The 20,098-nt window shown below is 37.9% G+C and overlaps 1 protein-coding gene across 3 annotated transcripts in view; it reads left to right on the top strand.

The window, feature by feature from the left end:
- The window catches only part of ARHGEF7 (Rho guanine nucleotide exchange factor 7), a 127,169-nt gene extending 107,986 nt beyond the window's left edge, over positions 1 to 19,183 (top strand). For 2 of the 3 annotated variants that reach the window (XM_075424856.1, XM_075424872.1), the window contains exons 18-22: positions 2,039 to 2,128; positions 5,322 to 5,498; positions 14,500 to 14,599; positions 15,221 to 15,275; positions 18,098 to 19,183. In XM_075424856.1, coding sequence (XP_075280971.1) covers positions 2,039 to 2,128; positions 5,322 to 5,498; positions 14,500 to 14,599; positions 15,221 to 15,275; positions 18,098 to 18,220 — 545 coding nt within the window. In that variant the 3' untranslated portion in view covers positions 18,221 to 19,183. The remainder of the gene's footprint in view (positions 1 to 2,038; positions 2,129 to 5,321; positions 5,499 to 14,499; positions 14,600 to 15,220; positions 15,276 to 18,097) is intronic. The other variant, XM_075424862.1, reaches the window with a different exon arrangement.
- The last annotated feature ends 915 nt before the right edge of the window (positions 19,184 to 20,098 follow it).

The raw sequence follows: 20,098 nt of genomic DNA on the forward strand, positions 1-20,098 counted from the left end.
TCAATGCATGAAGTGTGTTATCGTGAACATTGTCTCTTACTGGCTTGTGAAAGGTTGGAGAGAAAAAGATTTTTCCTGCGGGCACTGTTGGTTTGTCAGAGGTCCTTCTCAGTGTGATGTGAATTTCATATGGCAAAGGTTAAGGTAGTGAATAAAACAGTCCGGTGTTCATGGATGTGCAAGTGGATGTTTTAGTTCAGGAGCTTTTATCTCCTTACAGGAAGGTATCTGTTTAGGAAAATTAAAGTATTGCAATACAATATCATTTCAGATGTTGGAGAATGGAGTTTCAGTAGTTGTAATGACAGTGGTAAAGCTGTCAACTTGTAGATTTAGAAATTATTAAAGAGCACTTAGTGAGAGGAGGTGAGTTCCATTTTGGGAAAGGGAGTGACTCTATAGCTTACAAATACATTATTTTACTCCTGATGAAATTAGCACCTTTCAGTATTTCGTATGTAGGAGCTAACTTTCAATAAAATGCGTTTTTGGTGGGTTTAAGTCAGTTACTTACAGAAATGCTTACTGATTCTTGATTTTCATCTGTTTCCCCTCCTTGTGTCAGTAATTAGAAACTTCTGTTATGTTAGTGCTCCTTCAACCTTTTCCAGCTTGTGGAGCTGTAAAGGTTTTCCACTGAGGAACTTCTAGCAAACTTAAAGCTTATTTATAAAGAAGTTGGGGTTTTATTACTTATATTCTCTGGAATCCCAGGGATTTATGGCCTGTGTTTTGAGAACTGCTATGTCAAATTAGGATGATAACAGATAAACCAAAATAAGTAAGGTATTTCAACTGGGTGTCTACACAATGCTCATTTCAGAAGTGAAATATTTGTAATACTGCTACTGTAATAATATAATGCTGCATTCTAACCACAACAAAATGCAATTATTTTTTCTGTCTTGAAAGAGAAATAACCTGTACTGTGGAGTACCTGTGTCTCTTAAGGTGTGGGGAAACTATATTGGGTCAAGAGAATTTCTTTAACTCATAGCTTGTCAGCTGATCCTGTCAAATGCTTGGACATTTGGCTTTGTTCTGGTGACAATAAATTACAAAACCTAGTAAGGTGTATTGATGAGAGAGAATACTACTACATTTTGATGCTGAAGGCAGTTCAGGTTCATGCAGCAGAAAATGGTCAAGACTGGTTTTTTTTCCTCAAGTTTTGTAGGGAGGAAAACAGGAAAAAAAAAGTTTAAAACAACAAATTGTCTTGCCCGGCATAGAGACTTCTGGTTCTACATAGACTAATGGTAGTGGTACCTCTAGATTTCGGTTTGATTGGAATTTCACTCCGCGAGTGAACAATTTGACAGCATTTTTACTGAATTCCTCAAGAAGATTTGCTGTGGAGCTCTACATTTAAGAAAATTTTGCCATGTGAAGCTTGAATAGTTAAGTGTTTTTCTTTTCTGTAGTGCTGTTTCTATTTTAAAGTCTGAGAAGTTTAATTGCTCCACTTTTCTCAGATGTACTTAGGTGATAGTGACATCTTTCCTACTGTACACTGGACTGAAATTGTAGTGATGTGTTTATTATGATGTTAATTCTGAGTTTAATCTTCAGTAATGTGCTGTTAAAAGTGGTAAATCTGGTATATACAAAACTCAAAAGTTTTTCTGTGAACTAATATTCTGTTCCTTGATTTCTTTGATTAAATGATGAAATATGTCTATAGTAAGTGGGGTGTACAGTTTTTTTTCTGTTTAATTGCTGCGTGGTTTAGAACGAGAGTGATAACACTTCAAAACATGTTCTGTGAAACTTCAGATGCTCAGAAAATTTCTTGGGTGTGCGGGTAATTACTCTGACTTGTTTTTTTCCCCAAGCATTTCAAAAACAGTATTTTGTCTTTTTAAACTATTACTTTTGCTCGTTGAAGTTTGATTTTTAAAATGGGATGATTAAGAGAATTTTAAAGGGTTGACTAGGCTGAACTTTGGTCTCAACTGAAATGTAGTGATTTACAAAAGCTTTTCTGTATTAAGAAACATAACTATTTTTAAAATTCTATTTTTCCCATTGATTCTAGGTACAGCTGCTTTAGAAGAAGATGCTCAAATTCTTAAAGTCATTGAAGCATATTGCACAAGTGCCAAAACACGTCAAACACTAAATTCAAGTAAGTTAGAAAGTACTGAAATGGCTAACTAAACCACAAATTAGATAGTTTGCAAAAAACCAGAGGTATATGTTCTCAGGCCTTTGCAAGTATCAAGCTGGACCTGGAAGAAATAATAACCTGTTTCTGGCTTAGTATCGGTGCTGAGTGTTGAAGTACTGGGCGCCCAGGTCCACGGTTAGAGACTGTAATTCTTTCAGTATTGAAAAAAACCAACAACCAACCATACAAAAAACCCACCAAAAGTGACTACTTGTCATGGTTTAAAATTGCACAAAATGTTCACCAGTGAATGAGAGGTATCTGAACTGATTATGACAGTTGATCATTATGCTTTTTGATAGATTGCAAGAAGCTGGTAAGTAGTGAGGAGGAATAAAGAACAAGTTATAATTCTGGAGAAGCATATTTTTGTCTTGTTCTTTTCAACAAAGACTTCCGCTATAGAAAAATAACTTGGACCTGTAAAAATTTTTTCTCTTCTATTGCCACTAGTTCTTTTTAGCATTAATTACAAATTTTAATCCTATCTCATAATTTCAGGAGAAATTGTTCTCAGATCTGTGTGTTGCTTAAAGCCATTTTTAGTTTCTCGGATCAATACCTAGCTTACTGAAAACCTGTAAAGTGCCTCTGGGGTCCTACTTCATTTAATCCAAATCAAGGTTGCCATGTGGAGTTCCTCTGTATTGTAAGTAAAACATTGCGCAAAGCAGGGGAGTCCACCAGCATGTGTTCCATTTACACAAGGAAGGAGAAAATGCTGTTGTGTTTGTTCCAGTTTCCACAGTTTTTACACTGTTGAATACCAGTTTAATTCAGGGATCATTGGAACACAGTATAATGATCTTGAAGTACTTGTCTGGTTTTGCTTTTGTCAGGAACTAGAAGAGTGGACATTATAACTTACTCCTTGCTCACTAAAGCCGCTTAAATTTATGGTATTAACCACTGTTACTGCTAACCACGGTGCTCTGGGCCTGTTTTGCTTCCAAGGAAAAGCACTTTATGGTGACAGCTGAGAAGTCGCAAAATGCAGCTGCAAACTTAGTTCATGGATTTTCCTAATACATGTTCATTTACTACTATCACCTTGAAAAAATCCAGCTACTCGGTATTGGTGTATACTTTAAAATGGGAATATGGCCCTTGTATTAGACTGTAGAAACTTCCAAAGTAACAGCAAAAACCTTCATTTTAATTTTTCTGTCTTGATGAACTGTAAGTCTCCAAGGTGATAAAATTCTCAATTTCATAAACTAGCTACTATTACATTATTTTTATTAATATTAATCTATTTTCTAGCCCTACAGTCACAACAATAGTGTGTTTAATTGGATAAAAGGAAATGAACGTGTTCAAAATTCTGAAGATATACTGTTGTTCCAAACAAAATTAAATGAGATGATGGCTGTTTAAATGTCTCAACTGATCTGTTGATTATTTCCCAGGACAATGTAAGAAGAAATGGTTAGGGAAACATTTGCACTTGCACAGTAGTTTGTGTGTGCAGATATAAAATGGATGTGATTTTTTTTTTTTTTTTTTTTTTTGCCTATGTTTTTCCTGTCTATGTATATTTAAGAAATATACATAGTGCTGTGGGTATCATTGCATACATCAGAAGTCAGCAGCTTTTAGTTGCTCTTACTTGCAGCAAGAAATAATTTGTTTGGAAAGAACAGTGTTGTTGTTTCAGACTTTAGGTTTCAGAAGATCCATCTGTAGACTGGAATTGGAAATGGGGAAAAATCCACAATCATGCTGGAGTTGCTTCTGTGGGAGCAGTAGTCAGTATAGAAGAATAGAGTGAAAGAGTTGCTTCATGTTAATATTCTGCCCGTCCCTCGCAGCACTCCTTTGGCAGTTCTCCTGCCTGCACCTAAAAGTCCGAGGGGTGCTGCTTTTGGCGATGAGATTTCAGCAGAGCCCTGGCACCAGTGCAGACTGGCAGGGAGTGGCATTAGAGGAACCAGAGCGACTTTTTTCTGTTCAGTGGGGAAGATGTGGGGTTTAATTTGGGGAGACAGATGCAAATAGAAGAGCAGAGTTTCACTTTCTCCTGCTTCTTAAATACTGAGTTTATTTTGCGTTTCTGCTCCCAATGAGAGCTTAAAATCTCTTGCAGTATCATGTGTATGGTGGCTTATAGCACGGCCACTTCCATGGTTTCAGTCCTTGGATATTGCCAGGCCTCCAAAAAAAACCCAAAAAAACCCTTAGCTATGTTTGACGAACTACCCTGGATATCTTAAAGTATTTAATGGAGAAGACAGACTGAGACAGAGGCGTGTAGGAAGAGATGTGTGAAGGGTCAGAATGGACCAGGCTATGTTACTGTTAACCTCTTGGCCCTGTTTTTCTGTGAGTTAATTTACTACATGGTTAAACAAATAACAAGGGGTACAGACACAGAAAAGCTATAGTTTGAGGGTCCCCTTGAATGAGTGCAACATGTTGCTACTGATTTAGAAAGTCAGCAGCCCTGCTCTGCATGAGAACCTTTGCTTTTTCCTCTGCATTATCCTCTTCACAGTGGTGACACAAGCACTTCTGTGGCTGTGTTGTGAGCTGGTGGGGAAATTACCTGCTTGAAAAAGAATCTTTTGTAGGGTTGGTTTTTGTCTGAAACAGTTCCCTGACCTGGCTCAGCAAGCAGCTGTACAAATGACTGTGTCATTGCAACGGAGGGAAAGGATGGAGGTGCAGTTGTGTGATGGGGAAGGGGCTGTTGCTTTTCACGTCAGCACTGGATCATTCCAGCTTACTGTGTTTATTGCTCTGTCCCCAGTCAAATCCCCCCAGACCAGAACTGACTCCGTACTTGAACCTAACTCCCTCTTCCAAAAAAAATCTACTTTCAAACAAGATTTTGGTTATTCAAAATTCTCAACTGAGGCTGCTTAGAAGCTTAAAAAACACTTCAAAAGTTGTATTGTAACAGTTCAAACATTATTATGTGATGAGTATAATTTATACCTGAACCCCAAAAAACTAAAAAAAGAAAAAAAATAGAAAAGAAAAAAAAAAAAACTTTGGTGCCTTTTTAACAATATTTTCTCTTTTCCTTCTCTTCCCATCACCTTTTTGCTTTTATTTCATGTGTTTGGTTGTGGCTATTCCTTACGTTCTCCTCCTCATCCCACCTCTGCCTATCCACATCCACCATTTCATTTCACCCATACATCCTTAGCATGGCAAGGCACTGACCTGATGCATAATCACGTCTTGGCTGATGATGACCAATCAAGTCTAGACTCCTTGGGTCGTCGCAGTAGTCTTTCTCGTTTGGAGCCTTCAGACCTCTCAGAAGACTCTGACTATGACAGTATATGGACAGCCCATAGTTACAGAATGGGGTCTACATCTCGTAAGAGCTGTTGCTCATATATCTCTCACCAGAACTAATGCACTTCTGAGCTTTTTCTTAACAAATGCTTGTTGTATCACAGCCTGCTTTTCTTAGATGTTTTCTTGCTGTTCTTTGTCTCTTTAATGTGGTATTTTAACTTCTGAGGGAGCTTCTGAAACTCAGTTATACCTGGTGGAAGGCTCTATTGCCAATTCAATACACATACAAAGAAGTCATTCTAAAAAGTGTATATCCTGTTAAGGATGATATTTCTTGAGGGTTTTTTTTAACTGACGTTAATTTGTAGCTCTGAATGATCTTTTTTCTTTTGACTTGGTCAGTGTAGCAACAGGTCCTTTTTTTTTTTTTTTTTTTTTTTTATTTTGGATACAGCACGTTTTTATATTTTTTACTGAAACCATACTGGTTTGTGAGCCAAGTGCCAGTGATATGGAAATACTTTAGCTGTAATGGTTGGATTTTCTACATATCACTAACAAAATACAAAACTGGTAGAGTAAGAAAAATGCAGCTTTAAAATAAGCGGTACAAGAGCTGTAAAATCATTCAGGTACTCGTGTATCTGGCCCACTTGTCCAGAAAAGCATTTGCTAATCCATAAAAAAATCTGGTTTTATACTGCTGTCGTTTCCTCATTGCTTAAGCGTTTATATGAAGGACCGCACTGCTCTTGCCCCACCCCAGTCTGAAAGTTGTCATGAAAACCCGGCAGTCCATGCTCATTACATGCAGTGTTTTGATAATCTCATGTTACCTGTGGTCATACTGTCACTTTGCTGTATGCAGTAGTGTGGCAGAAAGCAGGGTCTAGATGTTCACTTGCCTCTTAAAATACACAGCTGACAACTCTCAATTGACCATTCTTCTTGAAAAGACGAGTTGAAAATGGTTCCCCTGATGGAGGCTCATGTGTTCAGCATCTGAAACTCTAGGTACAACTGCAATCACATTGGCTTGTTTGAAGTTCTGAATAATGGAATGCTTGGCTTCTGGGTTGTGCTGTTTGGAGCATGTCTATGACAGGTTTTATTGTGTCTTGTAACTTCTCTCACGAGCAGGTTTGTTTTCAGCTTCAGCTCTTCCCCTACAGTCGTGTTGGCTTTTCAGAGAACTGTGACACGCTGTGCACAGCTGAAGGTCTCAAACCTGCACCTGGGGCACTGCTGGGGTGAAGTGTGTGTGTGTTCTGTCTTGTGGATAGCATAATTGGCATCAAAACAAAAATGACATGTTTTCTAAATCTTCGTTAGCATTAGGGAAAAGCACGTGATAAAAGGACAGAAACAGTTCTCATGTTCACCAGGGTCTCCAGATGCAGTTCCCTTATCCTTTTTCAAGTAAGCATGTTATCCAGTGTTCAGGTATTACTCTGTGAACAAGTTCAAAATAATCAGGATGCAATTAACTGCTGCCTGGGAACTTGATCACGCTGTTTGAAAGATAATCAATACCTTTCTGCAGGTTTACATGATCAGAAAGTTAGTAATTGCTAGACGTGCATGATTCCAGAAGTTGGTCATCGTGGAGAAGCTATTTCAAAGCAGTTCACATCTGCAGATTTGCATTCTGTCTTGTTTGATCACCTGCTTTATCCTCTCTCGCTGTTGTTGGCATTCAACAATGTGACTAACAAAGGCAGCAGTGCTTACCAAGGAGGGTTTTCAGGGGTACATTTTACTGCTAGGCATATATATTAATGTAATGACCAGGAACTTGTGTATGCTGAACTTTTTTCAAAGTGGAGGAGTGTTGCTTAGAGAAATTAAAGAAGTACGTGTGCTCCATACCATTCCACAGCACATTTGTAACCCGCTTCACTCCCCTCTTCCTTTCAGTCAGTTTTTGTTTTTTGAACATATATGGAAAGTATGAATTGTTTTTTTTTTTCCTGTTTCTTAAGCTGTGGTGTTCTAGTTGAATAATGTTTTCTGCATTGGATAAATGATAATTCTTTTATGTCTGTTTCATGTTATATAGTGTAAATATGAGTTTGAAATACAGTTGTTGCACTTGAACTTTCCTTATCACACAGAATGTTTTGTTATCCAGATCCGAAGATTTTATTGACTTTCTATGCACCAAAGCTTTGACAGTTTACCACCATTAATTATTGTAGCATTTAAGTCATTAATTATTATCATAATTAGGATCTCTCATATTAACATCACCACACATTTAAAATCATTCTGTGTCTTAAGTGTTACAGGCCATAAGCTATTGTGAACTGATCAGGAGTATTAATGCAACACGCTTAAAGAAAAACACAAATGTGGAAATGGTGGTATTCAGTCCAAAGGTTCAGTGTTTCTATTTTTGTGGAACTTTAGTCATGGTAATGATAGTACCTTATGTTTATGCAATTCTGTAAATTATATGTGTACAGTTACAAATACACTAGAAGGATGGAGAATCTGAATTAGAAGGTCGGTTCAAGCCATCGTCAGCCCCTCTTCACATGGCTTACACAGTGTTTCCATAAATTAGTATTTGCCATAAATTGAAACCAACCAACATTAATTGGGTATTTTGCATAATCTTGCCAAAACACAGTAATGTGTATATAGTGACGTAAACCATGGAAAAAAGAATATATATTGTGCACTTCATTTGTGAATGGGAGAAGCCATCTTTAGGTGACTGCCTTTTGAAAATACAAAATGGATGTATATCTGAATGTTGCATTGTATTGTACAGTATGCATATTGTTTGTGGTTGCATATATCAAGTGTTTTGTTTTATATCAAAAGGACATCTGTTATGTACAGTTGAAATAAATTTTGCATTTGCTAGACTGTGACTTTAATACTTAATTATTACCCAGGGGGAAAGGACAGCATAACTTGTAAGTTAACACTTAATTCCCTCTTCTCCCCATGCCTCCTTTCTCTCCCTCCCTTCTTCCTGGAGGAATCAAATGCTGAAGTGAAAGAGCTTTTTTGGACAGAAGTGTGTAATCTTTGTTTAATGTAGTTGACAACTCCGGGAAATTCAGTGTAATGTGAAGTATGTATCCTTCTGTGTCCTCTTTTTTTGAAAAATAACTACTTAGAGATGTTGCCATCTATAGAATGTTCTTCTGTTTCCTCCCTCCCACCTTAATTGATGTTATCTTTCTTTCATTTTTTGAATTGGTGTATTCTTAGTAAAAAGATGGGCTGAATTATTGGAACAATCTAAAACCTACTTCTGCAGATCCTGTTACCAGAGAGAAATTTTATTAATATGATACTGGTTTCTGTAACCTTACATATTTTCAAGATTTAATTTTATAACATTTTTATCTTTAAAACAAGAATTATCTTTAGTGTTTCTACTGAAAAGATGCTCTAATTTGAGTGAATTTAAATGGAACAATAAATTAGTATACATACTAAAATGTTTACATCAGAATAAACAAAGTAATTGCCTACTTCTGTTAAAAAGTCAAAACACTTTTTTGTTATGATTGTAGCTACTCTAGTTTTAGCACTACAGCCGTTTGGTTGGAGGTTTTTTTATTGGCTAGTGAACCATAGGAAGTTCAGCGGGATAGCTCTTTCCAAATGTTGTCTTAGAAATATCCCACTTCAGATGGTGTATGTGTCTTTCAAATTCTTCATTCTGTTCTTATATGACTAACACTTACATATGGAGTTGTATGTGTTTCAGTCCAACTTAATTATTTTCATTTTACTCTTCAAAACATTTTGCTGTAAACTGCATAGTTCTGTTATGAGTCATGCATTTTTTCCTATTTGTGTATCAGAATTACTTAAAAAACAAAACAACAAAACAAAAACACTTCATGCCAAAACCTTTTTGTTACTCCCAAGAATTTGCAAAAAAAGGTGTATTTTATACAGTAAACTTAAGTTTGATGTGATGTTTGGATTCTGATTTGTTGCTATCTGTAGAAGATAGTAAAGGGCTCACCTTTGGACTTTGGCAGATCTGTAGCATGAAGGGTTTTTTTTTTTCCCCCCAGTGCTTTAATTGCAATGCACGCAGAGTCTGGGAGCACCACTTTTAAGATTCTTCATATTAGGACCTCATCAAAAATTCGTTGAGAATGAGGAGGTTAATTTGACAGGTCTGCTCATCTACTTTTAACATCTTAAATATAACTAATGCAATGAAATACTGAATGCTTTAAATGACAAGTAATTCTTATTTTTTGTCCAACATTTGCTTCTCCAGGAAATTTACACGTCTGTACATAGCGGTGGCTAATGGTAGATCTAAACAGTTGTGTATGCACGTATTTGTCTTCTAGTGGCAAGTCAGATTTCTGTCTTTGGAACTCAAGCAAATAATTTCAAAGAGCTGCTTAGCTTATGAAGAGAGCCTAGTAAAGTTGGTGAAAAACAGAATTGTGTATTTACATGTACTTTTTTTACTTTTTGACCTTTATTGTGCCTTGTTCCCCTTCTTACCTCTCCTAATCACAATAAAGGTATGAAAAAGTGAAGAAAACAGCAATACTTAAAAATTGAATCATTGCTAAGGGCCTCAAGTGATGCTGTGCATTTTTGAAAGTTAACCACTATCACCACGGGTCTGACTTCCATTGCTTCAGTTAGGACCCTTGTAGTCACTGGAGGAGGGCAAACTCATAGAGTATCAGTGCAGAAGTACCTGGGTTGAGCCTTCTCCTCCAAACAGCCATCTGGATGAGGAGCCCTGTTCTTGATTGACTGGGGAGAGCTGGCTTTTAACCGAGGCCTTGAGGTTAGCTGCTTGAAGTAGGTGATGTGAATACCTACCTCCGTTTTGCTGTTGTCTTAAATGGTTCCTGGACAGACAAAGGTCTGTGAACATAGGCGAAAGATGTAATATCTGGTTAAAGTGAAAAGATACCTGAATTTCATCCTCCTTCTTCCCTGCGTTCCCTTCTGCCTGATGTCTTAAGATCTGCGCAAAGCTTCTGGACTCTCTTCATGTGTGTCTGCTAAAAGATTGAGAATGAAGGACCAGATTGATTACCAGTACAGCTCCTTCTGAAGCCTGGCTTCTGTCAGGAACCAGCATGGTACCTTATCAACCATTTTTTAAGATGTCACGCTCTCTTTTGAGGAGAGTGAATAAAAGGCCGGGGTTGTACAGTTATGCTTGCAAGCAGACATCACAGAGAACCTCTGTGGCATTCAGTCTGCACACTGGTTTCTTCCCATTTGAGAGCGTACTCCAGGGCTAGGAGTGATGTTCTGCCGGTTCAGGCGGGTATGAAGTGAACTTCTGTCGTGAAGTCTTTCAGCCACATAAATATCCAAACAGGTTTCAGCTCCCCTTTTTTTCAGAAATGCTCAGAACTGCCTGCTGGCTTGGATGATGGATTAGGCTGGAAAGGGGATCAGACACTGGAAAATAAAAGCCAGGGCCCACTGTCTCCTTCTCTGATGTCAGGTTTTGCATGTTACATAGTGGGTATTGCTAAGATCTCTAGCCCTGGTCTCGATGCCAGGTGGGCTATGTTACTGTGTTCTTTACTCTGGAGGCTAAATTTGCTAAACCTGTAATTCAGGGTATGGTGTAGGCACAAAGCATTGTAATTCTTTATTTTCCACTCTAGGGCTGGGAGACACTACTATTGGATAGTTACCTTTATTTTCTTGATGGAATTGAACTGGTGGAAACTTAGTTGAATCTTAATCATAGTAGTCAGTTGTTTTGCCTTAAATGTGCAAGAGACTTTTAAACAGTAGGGTCATTCTTCTAAGACCTTGGATTTAGGAGTTCCCTGTTGAAAAGTTACGGCAGCTTACTCAGCCTGAACATTTGTGTGCTAATCTGGAATTAATTGTTTGGGTTTGCCAAACATCCTTTCTTTCCTCATCCACCTTACTTCCCTCAGTACCCTGGTAAAAGGAAAGGAAAACAAAATGAAGCCCGGTTTTGTAAAGCTTTGGACAGGGTTTTTTCCCAGCTTTTTCTTCTTTTTTAAACTAGTACTTTTGATTGTATTGTCTCAGTGTGATTTAGGGCCAGAGTTGTTGGAAGTCAGTTTAAACATTGTCTTGTGGCCTGTTTGACTTGGAATGAGACTGAGTAGTGTCTCTTAATAAAATTCATCATGAAACTTGCACGTTTAGGATTGAGGAATGGCAGATATGGCAAACTGAAGTAACTTTTGATTCTTCTGCACTACTTTGTGCAAATGTGGAATACATCTCAAAGAGGTGCTTAGGGTTATTGAAGTTGCAGCAACTTCTTGGACCATCCTTTCGGTACAACTCTGCATGAAATACCCACTGTGCCATAACACAGCCCTCTCTTCGTGTCCTAAAGGTATAGCTTGTAAACTGTTCTGGAGAGAAATGGTTACGCGGAGAGTAGCCGTAGAGAACCTGGTGGAGGCACAAGGTGCAATATAGGGAATATTGCTGAGTGCCAGTAATGAGGTGACTCTGAAGTCCATTCTAGACACATCATTGCCAGAAAATGTCTAGGAAAAAAAAAGCTATTGGTATAAATGGTGCAGAAAAGCAGGAGAGACAAGCAGCTTCATTTTGCGTTTAGAACTTGACAGATCAAGTCTGATGTTACTGTGCACGTACTCATTAGATGACAGGGTCCTTTGATGCAGGGTAGGTGGGCTGTGTCTTTGTACCTTTGATGCTTAGCAAGTGCTTGTGAGGTTTAGAGAAAAAAATCCACAACAAATAAAGAAAAAAACCACCCAAAACTCACAAAAAGCAAACTAAGATACAGGAAGAAGTGAGTTTTTTGCATAAGTACAAATCGTAAGAGCAGCAGGGGTTCTGAGATACAAATAAAGTTTCATGACGGGGAGTATTGGATCAATGAAGGCAAGGGTGAAACTTGTGATGTCCTGAATTCCATGGTAGTTAATGTTTTGTGGCACAGAAGGTCTGTGTTCACAGCAGCAGTTTTGCATTGTGTATGTGTACTGTGTAGTCTCCTTGTGTGTGTAACGTTAGTGAACATTTTGTTTTTAATGGAACTGCCTTCTCTGTCTCAGTACTATTATTTACTGTGCTATGCTGTACATACATCAAGATATGCTGGTGTAGACATCTGTTTTACATGCATGTGTGTATATAACTGTACAGCTGGGACATTTTTTTTTTTTAAAGCTGTCTACTTCATGCTATTCCTGCTTTGCAAGGACCCATGTTACTCTGACCAGGCAAAGACAATTGGATGCAGCTCTATACAGAGATAAAGCTGCTCCGTTTGGTTGAAGGGAGTAATGGGCACGAAACACGTGGCAGTTCTCTCCCTTCGGTCAGCACCTCCCTCGGCGTGTGCTGGGCTGAGGTGTGCCACATTGGTGCAGAGACCCAAAATGTAGTGATCTGTTAGCAGCTGGTGCCAACCAGTGCCTAAAATGATGTTTAGCTCGGTGTTCAGTGTTGCTTCCTGGGCTAATAAGGCAGATCAGTAACCAATTAACTGACATAAACATGAGACAGCTTTTTACAGTTAGAGATTGACAGCACAAACAGGGAAGTGTCCTTGAGCTCCATACAGAGTTTGGATGTGCTTATTTTGTAGGTTGTTCCTTCCCTGGAAAATGCGGGGGAGTGGATGGGTATTAACCCTTAAAAGATTTCTTCACTCTCTGAGATGAAGAACTTAGAGCTCTCAAGGACAAGATTCTGTTCTCAAATCTGCAGTCATCTTTGTTCCATAAAATGTTGACCATACTGTACGAATATATTAGATGTTGACTGTCAGCTTAAGGAAACTTCTCTTCATTAAAGAATGTTTGTCATTGTTTGCTAAAATAGTTTAAATAGCTTACCACATGCTGCTAAACTACAGTCCCTACAAGCTCATTGTTCAGAATTCAAGACTGCAGCTGTTAGGGAAGTTAATATTTTTCAGTGAACTTGATTTCTTTCATTTTTTTGTGTGTGTATTTATGCTATGTATTTTATCATGAACCATAAAAGAAAAGCACTGTTACCACAAAGCAGCTGTTCAGCAAGAGCTAACTGATGTCACCTGACAGGCATGCACCCTGTAGTACCTAGTTATCAGTTCAGATTGTACTAGACTTAAGACATTCCTGGTTAATGAAATAAAGTTCATTACAATGAACTGGTAGGCAAGTGTACTTCATTTGTTAAAACTGATATCTTGGTTAAAATATGCAAGAACTTTAATGCCTTATCTGCTGTGTTTGAATTCTGAACAAATGCTTAGACAGCAATTTATTTACAAACCTTCAAAAAAAATGCTTGTAATTTGTTGCAGCCTAATTAAATAATGTTTATAGAATACATGCTTTATGCATGAATGGATGTGCATCTCTGAGCTGTAGATTTTTCTATTCAGAGCTACTTTTTTAGAATCTATATGTATTATCTTGATGTTATAAATTGTAGTGATTGTGGAAAATGTTTTGAAGGTGTTGGAATGTTTTGTTTTTTTATTGTCCAACCATTAAGTGCTTTTAAAATATTAAATACAAAGTATGTATTTCATTTGGTAGGAATTTGATAGGACTAAAAGGCTATATGTAAGTGTATGTATTTGTGTGTGCACTCATGCACACACACTTGTGTTGTTTATAGTGTTTTGGAGAAACACATCACTGTTTCATGTGATACCACTATTCTGCTCCTTACTGACAGAGTGATTAGAGTGGAATCATTTCTTGGATTTGTATCAGTGTGAGATCAGAATCTGTCCTTGAGGCTTAAATCACTGTTACTTAAACACATTTATTTCTTTCTGAGTCAGCTATGGTGAATTTGTGTAGCTTTTACTGACAGCTGAACAGTGCACTGTTTGTTGAATGGTGTAGCATCCCCATGGATGACACAGGAGTCACGTCAGCAGCAGGATAGGAATGTCAGACAATTTGTTGTTGTAAGGCTGTGGTTTCAAATGTAAAAAATGTCAGTAACTTGTGTGTGTGGAGGGAAGGGGGAAATGGAAAGTGATACACCTTGGTTGTGCAGGTGTATCATGCAATGAATGAAATAATAATCTTTAAAATGTCCCAGCAATATTTGTGAGTTGCTCATTTTGTAATTTATTTTTACAACAGGTTCACGTAAAGAATCAGCTCCTCAAGTCCTGCTTCCAGAAGAAGAAAAAATTATTGTAGAAGAAACTAAAAGTAATGGTCAGACTGTTATAGAAGAGAAGTAAGAGAACATTTAATGAATGATGGATTAAAACAGTAAACTTTAGACTCCTCTTCTTCCTCCCAGCTCCCATTACAGTAATGCGTGTATGGTATATTTGTAGTAGGGAGCAGAGCTGTTTGGAGTATGCTGCCAGTCCTTTAAGTGTAGTTGGCCTTCATTTAAATGCTTGTAGTCTGGTTTCTTGGTATATGCTATACAACTTACTCCTTCTGTGCCAAGAAGTGATATGTTTCACTTGTGAATAGTTTCTCCAAGTGCTGTAGGATTTCAATATTAAATTGGTGTTATCTTTCTAGTTAGTGTGTGGCGTCATTCTATTTTTTTGGTAAGCTGTATGTTGGAAATGAGATACAGTTCTGTTACAGAAAGCTGTAATACAAAAACCAGTATGGGTCTGCATGCATTTTAGAGGTGTATCCTGTCACAGAAGCTGGTAATAGGTCTTTGCCTTACTAAATATAAATCAGGATAACAGACAATTTTTTTAAAAGAAGTTTGAAATTAGCTGTTAGCTGTGGGGATTTTTTAAATGCATTTCATTTAACAGTTTTGTCTAGTAACAGATACAAAAATGTATTTCTGAAAACTTGTAACAGATGATCTTCTTTTTCATTTTAGAAGCCTTGTTGACACAGTATATGCATTAAAGGATGAAGTACAGGAGTTAAGACAGGTTGGTAACTTGCTACATTTATAGCAGCCTGGAGAATAGAATGATGGAAAGCTTGTAAGTTGATGGACTTTGACAGGAATGAACTTGAATTTTGGACTAGATTTAAAAGCCTGAGATTCATTTTTAGAAGTAAAACATACCAATTTGACAAAACACACTCTCTTTTGTGCTTGCCATCTGTCCTTGGAGCACTAGCCTTTGAGAAGGGCATGAAGTGTCCCATCTTTGAGGTGACTTACTAAGCTCTGTTTCATTTATTTTTCAGATGTTACGACTTGTGAAATGTTGAGAGCATTAACCAAATTCAGTTCTGCTGTATCAGCAGCAAAATAAGCTTATAGAGAAGGTGAAATAGTACTTGCTCTTGGAATGTGTAATTTTAGTAATATAAATGTCTGGATCTATTTAGGCCCTTATTAACAGTCTTTCAGTAACCTGACAACCTCTTACGAATCAGTTCTTAAAACCTCTCATTTTGGGAGATGAGTCACAGAATCACAGAATGGTAGGGGTTGGAAGGGACCTCTGTGGGTCATCTAGTCCAACCCCCCTGCTGAATCAGGGTCACCTACAGCAGGCTGCACAGGACCTTGTCCAGGCGGGTCTTGAATATCTCCAGAGAAGGAGACTCCACAACCTCCCTGGGCAGCCTGTTCCAGTGCTCCGTCACCCTCAGAGGGAAGAAGTTCTTCCTCATGTTCAGCTGGAACTTCCTGTGCTTCAGTTTGAGTCCTTTGCAGCGTCTGCTATGTGGCTTTTTTGAATGAGGGCTTCAGGTTAGCTTAGGGTGCTGCTTTGTCACATGGGGGAGTTGTGCAAGATCTTACCTTAGTTGCTGGTATGAAAGTTGCAGCTGGTGCTTAAAGCTTGTTTTAAGTATACAAAATGAGTTGTTTAAAAATACCTCTTTCTTCTCAGGACATAGCCTGTTTAAACCATGCTAAGGCTGCTGCGTGTAGTCATTGCGTGTTGATGAAAATGCATTGAATTGTCCTCACTTCCAGTGTGTGAATTTGCTAACTCGCCTTACAGATCTATGACTCAGGAAGTCAGATAATATCTCCTGTGTTAGTGTAAAATAGATTAATATTCAAATTACTGTAGGTTTTAGGTTATAAACATGAATTCAATTTCTTCGCTCGTCTGTAATCATGCCCAGTATTTCTAAGGATGTGGTGCGTATTCTTTGAAATAGGACAGTTGGCGTCTTAAATACTTAATTTTTGCCATTTTCAATATGTAAAGCGTGTGTATCGCAGATTTGATGTACATTTGACAGTCTTTTTAAAAATACAGTTTGCTTAATACAAGCAGCAATAATAACCCGCTAATATTCCTGTGGCCTGGCTGCTTTTGTACAAAGGATAAATGTGCTGCCTCACCGAGGCCCCACAGATCTCTGTGTGACCCTAAACAAAACGTCAACTGTTGCCTGAGCTTCAGGCAGCAGCTCTCTTTTCTGATGCCTTTCCACGTAGATGGTCTCTTCAGAATCTCACATCTGCCAAGGCCAAGACCTGTTAAAGCCTGAGTTCGTTTTCTTGTATAACAGCAGACTCAGCTTAGAAGCATTTATTGGTCTGCTGCTGTGATGTTGCCGACTGGAGAAGTAGCAGGAATAACCTCTGAGCTGGGAAGGTCCCAGGTGACCAAGGGCTTCATGGATAAAGGCTCTCTGGGAGTACATAGTGCCCTTGGCTGGGATAGACACCAGACTACTTGTTGGTGAAAGATACCACGCCAAGTGGGATCCCTCCCGTCGCAGCCTCCAGAGGTTATTCATAGCTGTTGCTCCACATGCACTATGCTTGAATATCACAGACCTGAAGTGGCAGTAAATAAATAAACAAAGAGAAATAAAGTTTCTACCTACAAGAAAAGAATGAAACTTCTGAGTTTCTCAACAGACTTGAGGAGGGAATGGAGTTAAGGAGGAGGCAGCTGTTGATCCATCCTGTTTCTAGAGATGCTTGTAAATAACAGCGACGGGAGTCCAATGGGACCCCTGGATTGCAGACCTGTGTGTGTTAAACACCCATAAACTTGTTGTCTTGGGGCCTTAATGTAATGTTGTCTTACCTTCTGGTTGCTTCCCCACTGTTGCCAGCATCACCTGTACAGGATTAAACAATGTAAGCATTACTGTGGTTTGGTCAGTGACATACTTAGGCTCCTGTTGTCTTTCAGTATTACCTGCTGGCGCTAAATACTGCGAACGGACTGACCCGTTAATACACCTGCAGAATGGTGGTGTTCCTTGAAATTCACACTGCACTTAGACTCTTGGTAGTCTTCTGTCTGGTTTAAAGTTTAGTGACAGAACACTTTCAAGAGAACGTAATGGTTTTCAAGATACTCTTTCAACTGTTTACTTTCCTAATGAAGCAATTTAATTTGCATGAAGTTTTAAGAAGCTTTTCTGAGATTGTGAAACTAGTTATAATCACAAGAGGCTCTTAGAGGGGTTATTTATTCTACCTACTGCTGCATTTCCCTTCTCCATTAAGAACAAATATATTCTCCTCATTGATCAGTTTTGAGCAGAAAAATTCAACATTATTGGCCATCTGTTACTAGCGCTTGCATTATAAAGGACCCCTAAATACAAATAGGACATAGCTCAGTTTCCATTTGGTGGTTTTTGTTGCATTGTGTGAAGTAACTGTGTGTAACTTGTGAAATTTTAATAGAAGGCTTTGCTTTTGAACAGCCAATAGCAGTCTTACTGAGAAGAACCTTCAGAATTTGTAACTGACAATGTATGTGTAGTCAGAAGAGATGTATTAAAACAAACCAGTAATATTTCTGTCTCTATCAAACAGGATAATAAAAAGATGAAGAAATCATTAGAAGAAGAACAAAGAGCTCGCAAGGACTTGGAGAAACTTGTTAGAAAAGTTCTAAAGAACATGAATGATCCATCTTGGGATGAAACCAACTTATAACTAATTTGTTTTGATTTTTCCCTTTTTCTTTCTATTGAAAGACCAGTTGTAAAACTGAGCTGGGAAGCCTTCTGACATTAGTCAGTGTTGCATCAAGAGCACTACAAAACAGGATTTAACTGGATCTAGTGATTTCTTGCTATGAACATACAGAAACAGTCAAGCCATTTACTGAAGCAATCTGTACTTTTAAGCGTGGAGACCATGGATGCTGAACTCTACTAAACTTAATTTGTTTGCATCTAAATTACCTCATTTTGCAGAAAGTGCAGCACCTGACTAAAAGTCCATGTTTTTCAGTGGCTTTTTAATTAAATATGTATTTTTCTTGTAAATATCTGTAATTTTGAATGCATATGTGATTGATGTATCAGGGCTGATATATTTTTCTCTTGTTATTGTAACGGTCACAAGTGTTAGAAATGACGGCAGTACTGTCTTAGCTAAGAAAGGTCAGAGTTCTTTGTGGCTAATTACGGATGTGTTCCAAATTACCCACTCATCACACATGCAAATTTAAAAACCTATTTTTCCTATTGACCACTGTATTTAAATCCTTTACTGTTATTTATGTCTGTGCATACATTTTTAAACAGTTTACAATTCTTTAAGAACAGTATTAAAACACATAAAATTGTTTATTGACAGTAGAAACCATTTTTAACGAAATGAATGCCCATGGTTTATGTTCATGTACACTTGTTTGGTAGACTAATCTGTTGTGCTTTGGCCACCAAAAGACTGATGTACTTGCCTGCTTTTTATGACTGTGATTTTTAAGTGTTTATGTACTACATTTTCTACTGTTGTGCTTAAACAAACAGCTGGCTGATAATTTAATAGATCGTACAGTTTGTTAAAGCAAAAAAATCAATCTAACCCAGAATTTTGTGAATAAATTGTTGCTATTTATATTTTATGGTCACAACAATTAAATTTTAGCTAACCTTTGTGCATAAGACACACGGGCTAGGCCAAACTTCATTCAGAGCTTTGTTTTTATACCACTATGTAAGGCTCTGTTTGGAATTCCCAGACTGTGGAAGCAGAGTCGTTCCTTTCCCACCTTGTTTTCTCAGCGTGTTGCTGGTTTTTGTCCTCCTAGGATTTAAATGGAAACAAATCTGGACATAAGATTTTTTTTTTTAATCATACTGTAACTCATAATTTGCACTGCTGGCAGATTTGAAAATACATAAATGAACATTTATTCCCTAGTCTGATAGATGCAGTTACTGCAGTCTTTTCTTGTTTTTAAAATAGGAGATGCTACATCACTGCAAACAATGAGCTTCAGTTGGAGCACTTAAAATACTGATCTCATTAAAGCTCATTGTGTTTCGTTGATTTCGGTGAACTTTGGATTAGACTCCAGACGGTGCAATGGGTTTTTCTTGAGCTGACAGTCAGAAGTGCAGGTGTAGCATGGACCCGAGTCGCACCTTTTGTCATCCAGATTTTCTAGTGCCCTTTAACTCCTGTTAGGATTTAATGCTTGGACTTGAGTGTATAGGAACTTAAATGTTGGAGCCAGGATGATTAGTGTGGTAAGAATTGTCATGCACATTTTGAATCCGGTGAAAAATCTGTTTTTAAAGCCGTCCACTTTTCTCAGCCAAGAACAACTTTTTTTAAATAGGAAAGCAAGTCAGTGATTACATACTTGAGAAACAGTTCTGTGGGAATGGATACTGAAGAATCTGAACAGACAATTAGTTGTCCAGTTTAAAAAGCTGAATACATTTGTAGGTATTTTAATTTGTGTTCCTGCAGTTTAAAAATGTCTCCTTTTAATTCTAAAGGAGGAGAGTGGATTAAAAAACTGAAAATGTCTACAGTGTCAGTGACGTGTATTCACAGAACTTTAAATTTGTGGTA

Source organism: Opisthocomus hoazin, chromosome 1 (assembly GCF_030867145.1).
Source record: "Opisthocomus hoazin isolate bOpiHoa1 chromosome 1, bOpiHoa1.hap1, whole genome shotgun sequence".
NCBI classification, from domain to species: domain Eukaryota; kingdom Metazoa; phylum Chordata; class Aves; order Opisthocomiformes; family Opisthocomidae; genus Opisthocomus; species Opisthocomus hoazin.